At 38.9% G+C, this 13,339-nt stretch overlaps 1 protein-coding gene across 1 annotated transcript; it reads right to left on the reverse strand.

The window, feature by feature from the left end:
* Positions 1-292: 292 nt before the first annotated feature.
* On the reverse strand, positions 293-8,984 carry COMMD2 (COMM domain containing 2). The gene is made up of 5 exons (XM_047727657.1): positions 8,833-8,984; positions 8,664-8,741; positions 7,857-7,939; positions 7,118-7,291; positions 293-885 (listed from the first exon to the last, which is right to left on the reverse strand). Exons 1-5 carry the CDS (start codon positions 8,897-8,899, stop codon positions 688-690), a joined length of 600 nt encoding a protein of 199 aa, XP_047583613.1. The 5' UTR covers positions 8,900-8,984; the 3' UTR covers positions 293-687.
* Positions 8,985-13,339: the final 4,355 nt, after the last annotated feature.

Here is a 13,339-nt window from a genome sequence, read left to right on the forward strand (position 1 = left end):
TCCATTGTATATAAGTGTAATGACAGGATCTCTTAGATGCTTTGGGTACTAGGGGAAAAAAGCAGACCTTGATAAAATGCAACATATGATCACACAAATTTGAGTACTATGTAAGCAGTTAGCCATAATAACTCAAACTTAAGTACTTATTACCTTCACTAGGAGGGAAAAATACATCAACTGCCTAAAAAATGTAGTGTTTTAAAAAATTCATATTTACTTCCAGCTATTCTGTGGCTATTTACATTGTGGGTGCTTTTAAAGGTCAAAAACAATGAACTGTCTAAAAATATTCTGAGCAGCAATGGTATTACACTGTGAATTTTATTTTCAGATTTTGGTCAATAAAGACAAAAATAATAAAGTTAAGCAATCAAAAGAAGTACCAAAAAAGACATTCATATACACAAAAGATATGACTAGTATAGATTCACTTCCAGTTGATTCAATTCTTACATTTAAAATATAAAATACATCTTAATTTGTCAAGAAACTGACCACATTTAGCACCAGGAACTTTACTTTAGCTTTTGATCATGACTTCACTACCTTGTCATAGGAAAAGAAATTTCATGGAAAATATATGTTTATAATTGTCAATTAATAAAAAAATTAATTTTGAAAAGTAACTGCTGCATATCGTCAATTCATGAGTGATTAAAAGGGAATAAATCCTTAAAACTGGGACTACTTGATATTGCGCACAACTCTCCTACAGTGGTTTGTTTTCATCTCCTCCAATGCTTGTTCCAGTTGCTGAACCAAATGGAGCAGAGTGGCTGGGTCTGTCTGCAGAACTTTGGTGCTGTGATCTCCATTCTGATTAAGGTGTAGCTTTATAGTCACTGATGGTTTAATCTGTTGCCTCAGGCTTCTGCTTGCAAGCTTCATTTTAAATAGAATAAGAGCATATAACTGTTTAATAATCATGCTGAACACACAGTATTTGTAACCACCTTATATCATATACAAAAATAAAACTTTACATGAATCATAGACTTCAAAATGAAGACTAAAGTTTAAAAAACTTTGGAAAGAAAGAAGAGAATATATATACAACCTTGCCATACAGGATTTCTTAAACATGATATATAAGACATAAACCATAATGAAAAAAACCAATAAACTGAAATACATTAAGATTATTACATTTTCTTCTAAAGGATACCTAAAGATGGTAGAAAAACAAACCACAAGCTGAGAGAAGACACTTTGTAACACATACAACCAAAAAATAGATCAGTACCCAGAACTTATGAAAAACTGTTCTGATTAAAAACAAAAAAACCCCACAAGAACAAGAGAAAAATGTGCATTAGAGCTAAGTAAGCAGTTCACAAAGGAAGTAACACAAATAAATAAACATAGGAAAACATGTTCAACTTTATTAGAAATCAGGAAAATGGCCAATAAAACCATACAGTTCTGTTTTACACATAACAGCCCATCAAGAATTAAAAGCCTGTCCAAATGAAGGCATTGTGAGCAACGATAATGGAACTCTCTTCCACTGCTGGTGAGAATGAAAAGAGAATCACTGGGACGCCTGGGTGGCTCAGTTGGTTAAGCAGCTGCCTTCAGCTCAGGTCATGATCCCAGTGTCCTGGGATCGAGTCCCACATCGGGCTCCTTGCTTGGCAGGGAGCCTGCTTCTCACTCTCCCTCTGCCTCTACCTACCACTCTAACTGCCTGTGCTCACTCTTGCTCCTCTCTCTCTCTGACAAATAAATAAATAAAATCTTAAAAAAAAAAAAAAAAAAAAAAATCACTTCGGAAAACAATATACATTACCATCAATTCCACTCCCAGGTGTATACCTTGAATTCTTACATTTATACATTATATTCATGACAGTAATTGTTTTTGTTTCCAAGATTTTGTTTCCAATTCCAAAAATTAGAAACGTCTCAAATATTCTTTAATAACAGAATGGATACATTGAGAATACTCATACAATAAAATGCTTACTAAACGGCAATGAAAAGAACTACAGCAATATAAATTTTTATGGATAAATCTAGTAAAATGTTCAATCAAAAAGGGAGTTGAGGGAAACTGGAAGGGGAGGTAAACCATGAGAGACTATGGACTCTGAAAAACAATGGGAGGGTTTTGAAGGGGCGGGGGGTGGGAGGTTGGGGGAACCAGGTGGTGGGTATTGGAGAGGGCACGGATTGCATGGAGCACTGGGTGTGGTGCAAAAACAATGAATACTGTTATGCTGAAAATAAATTAAAGAAAAAAAAAAGCAAGCTGCAAAATACATAAAAACTAAGGTTTGATGAAAAAAATTGTGTAAAAAAGGAACTATAAAGAAAGGACTGGGGTGCCTGGGTGGCTCAGTGGTAAAAGCCTCTGCCTTCGACTTGGGTCATGATCCCAGGGTCCTGGGATGGAGCCCCACATTGGGCTCTCTGCTCAGCAAGGAGCCTGCTTCCCCCTCTCTCTACCTTCCTCTCTGCCTACTTGTGATCTCTGTCAAATAAATAAATAAAATCTTAAAAAAAAAGAAAGAAAGAAAGAAAGGATTAACGGAAAATTCAGGATAATGGTTCCTTCAGAGGAGTGGGAGGGGTTGTAACTGGGGGAGGTCATATGTGGTCTTCATGTATTTCTTAAGCTTGGCAGTGGGTACTTATTTTATTATTATTCTTTAAACTGAATAGCTATAATCTTTTGTTTGTATGATATATTTCAAAAATTTTTAAAGAAAATACTACTGACATATTTTTAAAAGAAAAAAAATATCCAAATACTAGAAACAATGGCCAACTTGGAAGCGTTAGCATTTACTTAGTCCTAGCACCAGACTGTTCCCTAAAGACCATTCTTCCTTAAAAGGAACGAGGACATCTTTAAAGGAATAGTTGATTAGAGGTCTGGGACAACAATTGTACAAGATGAACCTGAAGCATCTTGTTACACAAGAAGGCAAGACTGTTACCTACAACTACCAGAGTCATGGCAAAAGGAGAAGAAGCCAAACTGAAGAAACAGAATATTCTGACTAATAAGTTCTTCCAATTAATTCTAGGTGATCTGGCTTCCAGAAGAACCCAAGATACTGATCCATGGCTGAAATTTAACGTAAAAAAATAACTTGGAAACAATAGATTGATACCCTTGAGTAAGCCAGTTCCCAAACATAACAGAGATACTTTTAAGTTAAAGTATCTCTTTAAGATCATTTCTCTAGTACAGATAATTATAGGTATAAAAGACAGGTAAACTATTAAGTATGATGGCTGAAAATACTACTTACTGATTCACTTATGCATTGTTTATACTTTTTTCTCTATATATGCCTTACAGATAGGGACTAATGTATCTAGGTGTGTAATTAAACCATGAACTCTTTTTAAAAGATTTTATTCATTTATTTATTTGAGAATGAAAGAGAGAGAGAGAGAGCATGAGGGGGGAGCAGACTCCCTGTGGGGAGGGAGCCCAATGTGGGACTCAATCCCAGGACTCCAGGAACATGCATGACCTGAGCTGAGGGCAGTTGCTTAACCAACTGAGCCACCCACGTGCTCTAAGCCATGAACTTTGTGTTTAGAGACTTTAGGTCAATCTAGCCTCAAATTTTTAGACAACATAATATCTAATCAATATCCCTTGCAAATAAGTATCCACGCGATTCTTTAAAATTTATAAATAAAGATTATATAACATTCCAAACAAACACCTAGTAAGACATAATCAGATCTAATTTTTTCTCAGAAAGAAATTTTGATGACAATATAGGATAAAGAACAGTAGGCCACAAAGTTCCTGATATGGGCTTTTTTTTTTTTTTTTAAGATTTTATTTATTTGACAGAGAGAGATCACAAGTAGGCAGAGAGGTAGGCAGAGAGAGAGGGGGAAGGAGGCTCCCTGCTGAGCAGAGAGCCCAATACAGGGCTCCATCCCAGGACCCTGAGATCATGACCTGAGCCGAAGGCAGAGGCTTAACCCACTGAGCCACCCAGGCACCCCTGGACTTATTTTTTAATAGAGAGGAAATTCCGTCCTTTTAAAAATAACAAGAGCAATTTTTTTTTTTTAAGATTTTTAAAGTTTATTTATTTGACAGACACATCACAAGTGGGCAGAGAGGCAGGCAGAGACAGAGAGAGGGGGAAGCAGGCTCCCTGCTGAGCAGAAAGCCCGATGCGGGGCTTGATCCCAGGACCCTGGGATCATGACCTGAGCTGAAGGCAGAGGCTTTAACCCACTGAGCCACTCAGGCACCCCAAGCAATTTATTTTATTTTTTTTTTTTAAAGATTTTATTTATTTATTTGTCAGAGAGAGAGAGGGAGAGAGAGCAAGCACAGGCAGACAGAATGGCAGGCAGAGGCAGAGGGAGAAGCAGGCTCCCTGATGAGCAAGGAGCCCGATGAGGGACTCGATCCCAGGACGCTGGGATCGTGACCTGAGCCGAAGGCAGCTGCTTAACCAACTGAGCCACCTAGGCATCCCCAAGCAATTTATTTTTTTTAAAGATTTTATTTATTTATTTGAGATGGAATGAGAGAGAGAGAACATGAGAAGAGAGGGGGTCAGAGGGAGAAGTAGACTCCCTGCTGAGCAGGGAGCCTGATATGGGACTCCATCATAGGACTCCAGGATCATGACCTGAGCTGAAGGCAGTCACTTAATCAACTGAGCCACCCAGTTGCCCCAACAATAGCAATTTAAATGGATCAGTCCTAAAGGTAAATCTTCCCACACCAAACTCAAGTGCATTCAATTTATTGATGCTATTAAATGCACTAATTTTGCTGGCAATTTATGAAGGGAAATGTTTCTATTAGAAACTGAACTATGATGATTAATGTATTTTTTATAAGCAACTGCACAATAATTAGATGGTAACTGTCCACTCACTACCAGTGTTGAGACAAATCAGTTACTCAAAAATGAAAGGTCCAATATCCTATTACTTGTTTCCCAGCCGTTTGGCTGATCTTCTGTCAATTCTTCCTCCCATGAACAGAAAGAAGAATCTATTCCAGTTAAAATCCCTTGTAATAATTTTGACTAGTGAGCTCAGAAAATCAATTAGTTCTTTAAGTAGTTTTTTTAGCTCTAAATGCACTTCACCACATGAAGCAATACTCATTCAGCATACCCTCCACTTTAACTGTATTAGTCCTCGTGAGAGCATGGCTATTTAAACTCATTTCACTTGGTAAATGAGCTCTCCTGAGTTTTAGAAAATTCAATTGCTTAAGTTTCTAAATTTTAAAAATGTCTTCATAATGGAAAAACTCAAAGTAAATCACAAAGCCAAAAAAAAAAAACTTTTAAGGGCTACCAGAACCCAAAAGTCAGAAGTAACCCTCATTCAAGAATGAGGTAAATATGTGCAAGATAAATTACTACTGAATCTCATGAATATGACCATCCCCACACCTCCTGGTTATTATGAGAAGACTGAAACATAAAAGCTTAGCAACACTGATCTCCTCCTCCCCGGGAACCCCACAGGAGTTGCTGCTCATGATGTTTCCAAGAGCATGAACTATGTCTATGTCTGGTTCTTTGTGAATCCACACCACCTAGCACATGACAACTGTACAAGAAATAGTTGATAAACAACTTGTTTAAGAAGCTGCCTACCCTCCCCTATCCTCACCCCTACCTTTTTTAATATTCAGCACTGGATGCCTATTATGTACCATGCATTGTGCTGGGGAGAGAGTAGTGAACAAGACACAGTACCTGCCCTCATGGAGCCTATAGTCTGGTTTATACCATATCTGTGTTTCTACCTACTCAAGCACTCATCACACTGGATTATACTTGCTAGACCCTCTAACTGAATTTCTGTAACCTGTCTGGACCATCTTATCACCATTCCAATCAGGAAGAATCCACTGTAACAGTGGCTTACAAATTGCAAGCTAGAATTCCCCGGGTAAGAAGGTTTAAAAAAATCCTGATGCCTAGGCCAAATCCCATAACAATAAATCAGCATCTCTGGGGGTAGAACACAGACATGAAAATATTTTAAAACTACCCAGGCCATTTCAATATGCAGTCAAGTTTGGGGACCAGTGCATTATACCACATATTCAATGCTCATTCCCATATCCATATAGCCCTTTACAATTTACACTGCCTCCTTTTCCAAGAATATTAACACTGGTTTTCTCCATTCATTCATCTTTCTGAAATTTCACCTTTTGCTGAAGCTTTTCTGGACCATGCAAGCATACGCTGAACTACCGAAGCTATAGATTTTTGAAATATAGTACTCAGTTGTACCTTCATTTATACAATTATATTTCCCCCTCCAGAAATTTACTTTACAACTATCTTTAATTACTAGTTATTCTGAGACCATCTAATATCCCTAACTAGATGATAACATCTTTTCCATCTGAGAAAATGTCTTATGCTTCTTTGTTCGAAAGCATTTAGCACAGCTATAATCAGCAAATGGATGACATTCAATAAACATCTATTAACTTATCTGTCACTGCGTGATAAAGGGCTACATACAAGAGTCTGAGAACTCCCTTTTGGTTATCTCTGTGGCTTTACAAACAACTGAATCTTTCAAACAGAACATATAAAAGTAGTCAGACACAAAAGAATATTTACTGAATCATTTCATATATAGAAAGTTAAAGAACAGGCAAAAGTAATCTACATATTTGAAGCCAGGATGCTGGTGACCTTTGGAAAGGAAGGAAGGAGAAGTAATTGGTAGGTAGCAAAGAGGATGCTTCTGGGGTGCCTGTCATGGGCGAGAGTTGGTTTCATGGGTGTTTCACCATGTGATAATCCACTGAGCGTTACAATGACCTGTGCACTTTAATATATGTGTGTTTTATGTTTAAACATAAAAGTGTCATAAAATCAAATATGAATTTAAAAATCTGCATGACCATCTCCTTTCCAAAATAACCTATTTCTTACAAACTTTGCAAATTAAACTACTCTAAACACATTAAGCATATAAGAAAATGAACTGTTTGTGAAATGGTCTCAAAACAAACATTAAAAAAAATTAGTTTCAAACCAAAGTTTAGTTAAGGTGGTAAAGAATATAATAAGTTTAAGGACATGGAACTAAAATTAATCTTCTATTCTATGTCAGGTGGGAAAAAAAAAATCCATACCTGTACATCTAGTCGCCATTCAAGGCTGTGGTAACTTGGAAGGTCTGGTGCCAATTCACTCAGAATAGTTCTGATCTCTTTTCGGTTGTCCAGATAAAGCTGAAGCAATAATTTGTTCAATTCTTCAGAGAATCCCAGAACAAAAACAGAGTCTTGGAAATCCAGTTCAGAAATCTGAAGGTGAGTCAAGTTTAACAGAACATTAATTTTTTGTCTAGTAACTGCTAAAATATTTGATATACACAAAAGACTATGATATCTCCTAATTCTTTTCTGGCTGGTAAAGAAACAACATCCTTTACATTTAAAGGTAACTCCTGCCCACTACTCTAAAATCTGAGTCTCTGATACATAAAAATACTTTTATTAAAACATAAAAAGAATTGTTAAAATGGCCAACTTCTCTCCTATTCTCCATCAAGCTAGATAGTGCTAATATGCAAAATAAAATAAAATAAAAGTCATTTAATTCTCCCTTCTCCTAGGATATGTCCTATTGTATATGGTTTAATAGCAGGCAGAATTAGAATTAGAAGTAAGTCTAATTTATACTAGCAAGAGGCATTCATACCAGTGGATCACATTATAGTCCTATTGTTTACACATGGCTTCACTAAGTCCATTATAAACCACTAACAACATAATTGAAATGAGCATGTGCCTGCCAGGGCTATGACGTAGAGTATACTGAACCTTTTTAAGGTCAAAGAAATACAAAACAGTTCACAGAACCCCTTACCATAAGCTTCGAGCTTTCAGTAAGGAGGTACGTTAATCCTTCCACACCATGTTGGACAGTGTCACTGCTCACATTGAGTTTTCCTGGGAAAAGGAAACATAAGCCAATAAATTACTGTGTGATATTTATCCCTTTATTCAAGTTCTTATTTAGGCGTAAATATTATCCATTATTCCAAACTTTCAGGCACTGTAATGAAAAATAATGAGTTGGTAATAGCCTCCTGTTCATTCTCCACTGCGAGACAGATGCCTTCGGTATTTCCTGCCGTGTAACCTTCTTTACAAAATGCAAACCCATGGAGACTAGCATCAGCTGTACAGTCCTTCTCTTGAACGCCCAGCTATTTCAAGTCTGAAGAAGTGGAACTCCAAGGACTGACAATCTCAGAAACCACCCTCGCCCAGCAGGGAAAAAACAATACTGCAGAAAAGCGGATGTCTGAACAACTAATTATAACCAAACGCAGGATATTAATGCCTCACCCTGCTATTCCACACCCTTGGGTGCATCGAAGCATCATAGGATCTCTGGCAGATGGTATTATGTGCTTTTTACGCACGACAAAACCAACTTAGTGGAAGCTTTAAAAATCTCGAAGCTACTTAGGGGACGGGAAGGATTTGTGCCCACAAGAGCCCTACCACAACTCTACCTACCACATTCTACCCTATTAGCCCTAACCAATTAGCCCTACCACATTCTACCACAATGAAAGTTAAAACCTTGGAGCTGAAAAACCCCTTCCTCTGCAGGGTGCCAAAAAAAGGCCCGTACTTCCCCGCGAGGCAACTCTCCCCGTCTTACTGGCGGCGCCTTCGTAGATCTTGGGGTTCGAGCCTCGCCTCAGGAACTCCACCGCAATCCGCCCAAACTCCGCGACCACTGCAACGGAAGCCAGGAGCCCATGAGTGCCGGGCGCACCCCTGATCCCCCAGGCCACAGGACACCACCCTCTGCTGCCGCGCCCTCTGACCCGTGCTGTCCACTTGCGGCAAAAACGCCAAGTGCTCCTTATGCTCCTCGGACAGGTCCAGCAGCATCTTCGCAAGGCGGAGGATTTCTCCCGGCAGCGTTGATCCCGCCCTCGCCACTTCCGGGACCAGCGTCCAAGAGCAAAGAAGCTCCGGCTCCTCAACATCCCCAGCTTTTGGGTTCCGGTCTTTCGCAGTCGTACACACAAACGCCCACCGGTGGTGAATTCTGGGGTCAGAAGATTGTTCCGTTCGCAAATCGTCTTGAAAAGATGTAGCTTGGTGGTGCACGGTGCTATGCTCTGTGGAAGATGAAAAGATGTTTAAAATCCGACACGCCCCCTTGTGGAGCTTACGTTAATAATATCTGTAGCTAGCATTTACTAAGCACTATGTCGGGAAATGTTCTGACATTTATTAGAGTTCTAAAGGGTACCATTATTGTTCCCATTAGAGATAAGGAAACAGAGAATGGTCAAGCAACTGAAACTAACTTTTATAGAGCTATTAGTTTGCACAAAGCTTTCGTATATGTTACGTGTTTTGTATATGTTACCTTACTTGATTGGCCTTATTTAATTCGCTCAATAGCTATGACCTCGTTTTTACAGATGAAAAATCAAAGCTCCAAAGATTACATAATAAGCCAGAGACAGAGCTGGAAAGAGAGGGTCAGATCCCTTGACGACCTGCTTCAAAGCCCATCATTCTACACAGCAGGCTGAAAACTGAAGGTTTGTAACAAGTTCTGTAAATGATTATGAATTAGGATAAAGATGGTGATGACGATGACAATGACTGATGCTTGCAGGGTTCAGAATGATATCTTTATTTTAATATGTTGAGAGTAGAGTGAAAATTTGTTTCCTTTCCCAGCTTTCTCTTCTCACTTGCGGTTGTTCAGATATCAGAGTACAGAATTGCTAACTGATAGGAATGTGACTCTCCAAATCTGAACCCCTTGGTGGGAGAGTTGGTGGGGGAAAAGGGGCGGGGGTCGGAGAGATACTTCATATCTATTGTTCTATCTAAGGATTGAGATTACTCTTTCTAATCTCTGATTCTCTTGGGCAGAAATGAAAATTGGAAGTTTTTCAGCTCTGTTCACCATGTGTACCTTGTCTTTCACATTGAAATTGTTTGTTTCCTCCACTGATGAACAGAAAGGCATGTCCTTAAACTTGTTAGTTAGGTCATGAAGCAGCATTTGCAGAGAGAGTGTAATTTTTTTCTTAAGTTGCAGATCAGAATAAATAGCATCGTTTCCTGAAGAAGCTTTTATTCATACATTATTGAGAAAATGTCCATTATTTAAGAATAATTTTCAAAAAAGGTAAAACCATGATTCTTTTTTTTTAAAGGTTTTTACTTATTTGACAGAGAGAGATAGTGAGAGAGGAAAAAACAAGCAGGGGGAGTGTGAGAGGGAGTAGCAGGCTTCCCGCTGAGCAGGGAACCCGATTCAGACTGGATCCCAAGGTCCTGGGATCTTGACCTGCAGAAGGCAAAGGCTTAACAACTGAGCCACCCAGGGGCCCCCAAACCATGATTCTTTTACAAATGTATAATGAATACTTGTCAAAGATTGTGTTGGACCCCTGGGTTAATGAGGGGATTAGTAAGATTACAGTAAAAACCAGTTTCAACTGGCACAAAGGAGATAATTCAAGAACCATACATCCGTAGAGAATAAGAAATGTTGAAATGAATCTACAAATAGATATAATTCTGTGCCAATATGGTATAGCCTTTCTTTCCTGTGATCTCAGGGACTGAAAATGGGGGCAGAGGAGGGAGATAGGGAATAGGAGAAACAAAATGGGTGGAAGGTGGTCAAGAAGCCAAGTTATAGCTGGGGGAAAACAGCCTGGAAGTTAAACTCTCTGGGATAATTTGCAGGGCAACTTTTTGTTACCCAGTGTGATATAGTTGTTTAGAGGAAATTACCTGAATGAAAATATCAAAAGTCTGGATTCCAGATCTGGCTCTCATACCTACTACCTGTAAGGCCTCCAGCAAGTCTTTTTATATGTTATAGACTTAACCTCTTCATTTGTAAATGGGTGGTTGTTGTTATTGTTGTTTAAGATTTTATTTATTTGCCAGAGAGAGAGAGAGAGAGAGAATGAGCACAAGCAAGGGGAGTGGCAGGGAGAGGGAGAGGGAGAAGCAGGCTCCCCACAGAGCAGGGGGAGCCCGATATGGGACTGTATCCCAGGACCCTGGGATCATGACTTGAGCGGAAGGCAGTTGCTTGACCAACTGAGCCACTCAGGCATCCTATAAATGGGTGTTTTAATGATGATTGCCTTTATGTGTCATACAGGGCTGTTATTATGCTTAGATGAACTAATAAATTCACATTAAAAAATTGATTTTAAGGGTGCCCGGGTGGCTCAGTCAGTTAAGCATCTGTCTTTAGCTCGGCCCAGGATCTTAGGGTCATGGGATCCATACCCACATCATACTCCCTGCTCAGTGGGGAGTCTGCTTCTCCCTCTCCCTCTGCCCCCTGTTGTGCTCTCCCTCTCTCACTCTATCTCAAATAAGTAAAATTTTAAAAAATTGGTATTAATGATCAAATGAAACAATAAATTAGTATTAAACACTTGAAAGACTTGTAAACTGAAGCATTTATATTTTATAGGAGAAGATTTTATGTGCCCAAATCATTGAGAATTCCATGTGCATAATCATCCTAAAGTCCATTCATTTAATGCAACAAATATTTATAGAGCAATTACTCAAAGGTTCAAGCATACACACTATGTCTTGGCAATTTGGAGATGAATAAAACAATGTCCTTTCCTCTAAGAGATGACAATAAAGTGAGGAAGATAATCAAGTGAAATCAATACTGTATGATGAGTGATAATAGTTGAGGACTGAACAAAATGATATGCAACCATAGAGAAGGTAGCAATTAACTCTGATTCCAATAAGATTCAGGTTTAGAATAAGTGTCCCAGGGTATGCCTGTGCCTGCTAATACTAATGATTTACAACTGTGCAGCACTAAGTATAGAAGGTCTTAAAGTCACTTCATGCTGTTTCACTCCTAGGGCAAAGTGATGAAAGAAGAACGACTCATTATTTTTTCTATTGACTCTGGCAGGGAACAAGGATTCATAACAATTGTCCTCTCACATTCTCTCCTTGTCTCTCTATCTCCTCCACCTTTTGCACTTTCCTTTTCCTTTAGATTTCCCCACATTCCTTTTTCTTTCTTAGGCATTCCAGCCCCAGAATCTCTGCACCAGTATTTCCTTGATGGTGTTTCAACGTTACATAAAATATTATCATTCCTTGCAAGGAGATCCAGTTCAGTTCAGCATACTGTGAAGGGCATAAAAGCATGGTGATACCATCACTCTTATGAATTGTACTGTCATGATTCTGAAGCAAGCACAAAATGCATGAATTAGTTCTTTAGATTTTTAAAGAATTGTTTTAGTGTATTTATTCATTTTATTTATTTATTTATTTATTTTGAGAGAGAGAGAGAGTGTGTGTGTGCGAGTGAGCATGAGTAGGAGGCAGGGGCAGAGGGAGAAGCAGACTCCCCGCTGAGCAGGAGCCAGACAGGCAGACAGAGGGATGTAGGGTTGGATCCCAGGACTCTGAGATCATGACCTAAGCCAAGGGCAGACACTAAACTGACTGAGCCACCCAGCCACCCCTAAAAAAATTTTTAGTTCACTTTTTCAATTGGATTACAAAATGCAAACAGAAACTGGGAAAGATTAAAAAAAAAAAAAACAACTTCCTGTTGAATTTCCTCAAATTGAGCACACCGAGTAACCCAGATGGAGAAATACCCCAGAACCTCAGCAGGGCCCTCTTCCAGTTACTATCCCTTCTTGTTGTCTCTATAGTGCAATAACACCTATACACATGCTGCTTTCCAACATCTCTTTGATATCATCTTTGTATTTGCTTTTCTTTTAAAGATTTTATTTATTTATCTGACAGAGAGAGACAGCAGGAGAGGGAACACAAGCAGGGGGAGTGGGAGAGGGAGAAGCAGGCTTCCCGCCAAGCAGGGAGCCCGGTGCCGGGCTGGATCCCAAGATCCTGGGATCATGACCTGAGCTGAAGGCATAGGCTTAACAACTGAGCCACCCAAGCACCCCATTCATTTTTGCATTTGCTTTTACATTAACTTTCTATGTGCCCCAACCCCATAGTATCTAACTAGAAACTTTAAAGTATTTTTTAAAATGAGCTTTAGGTTTTAGGTGCCTTTGACTGTTGTAACAAAGTCTGTCTTAGAAATCTTCCTAGCAGGGCACCTGGGTGGTTGTCGGTTGAGCGTCTGCTGGGAGTCTGCTTCTCCTCTGCCTTTCACCCTGCTTGTGTTCTCTCTCTCTCTCTCTCAATCAAATAACAAGTTAAAAAAAAATAAGAAGAAAAATCTTCCTATCAAATACTATCAAAAAATATAAAATATTTAAGAAAAATTTAACAAAATATTTGTAAGACCCCTACCCTAAAAACTAAAAAAACACT

Source organism: Lutra lutra, chromosome 1 (assembly GCF_902655055.1).
Source record: "Lutra lutra chromosome 1, mLutLut1.2, whole genome shotgun sequence".
Taxonomy (NCBI): Eukaryota; Metazoa; Chordata; class Mammalia; order Carnivora; family Mustelidae; genus Lutra; species Lutra lutra.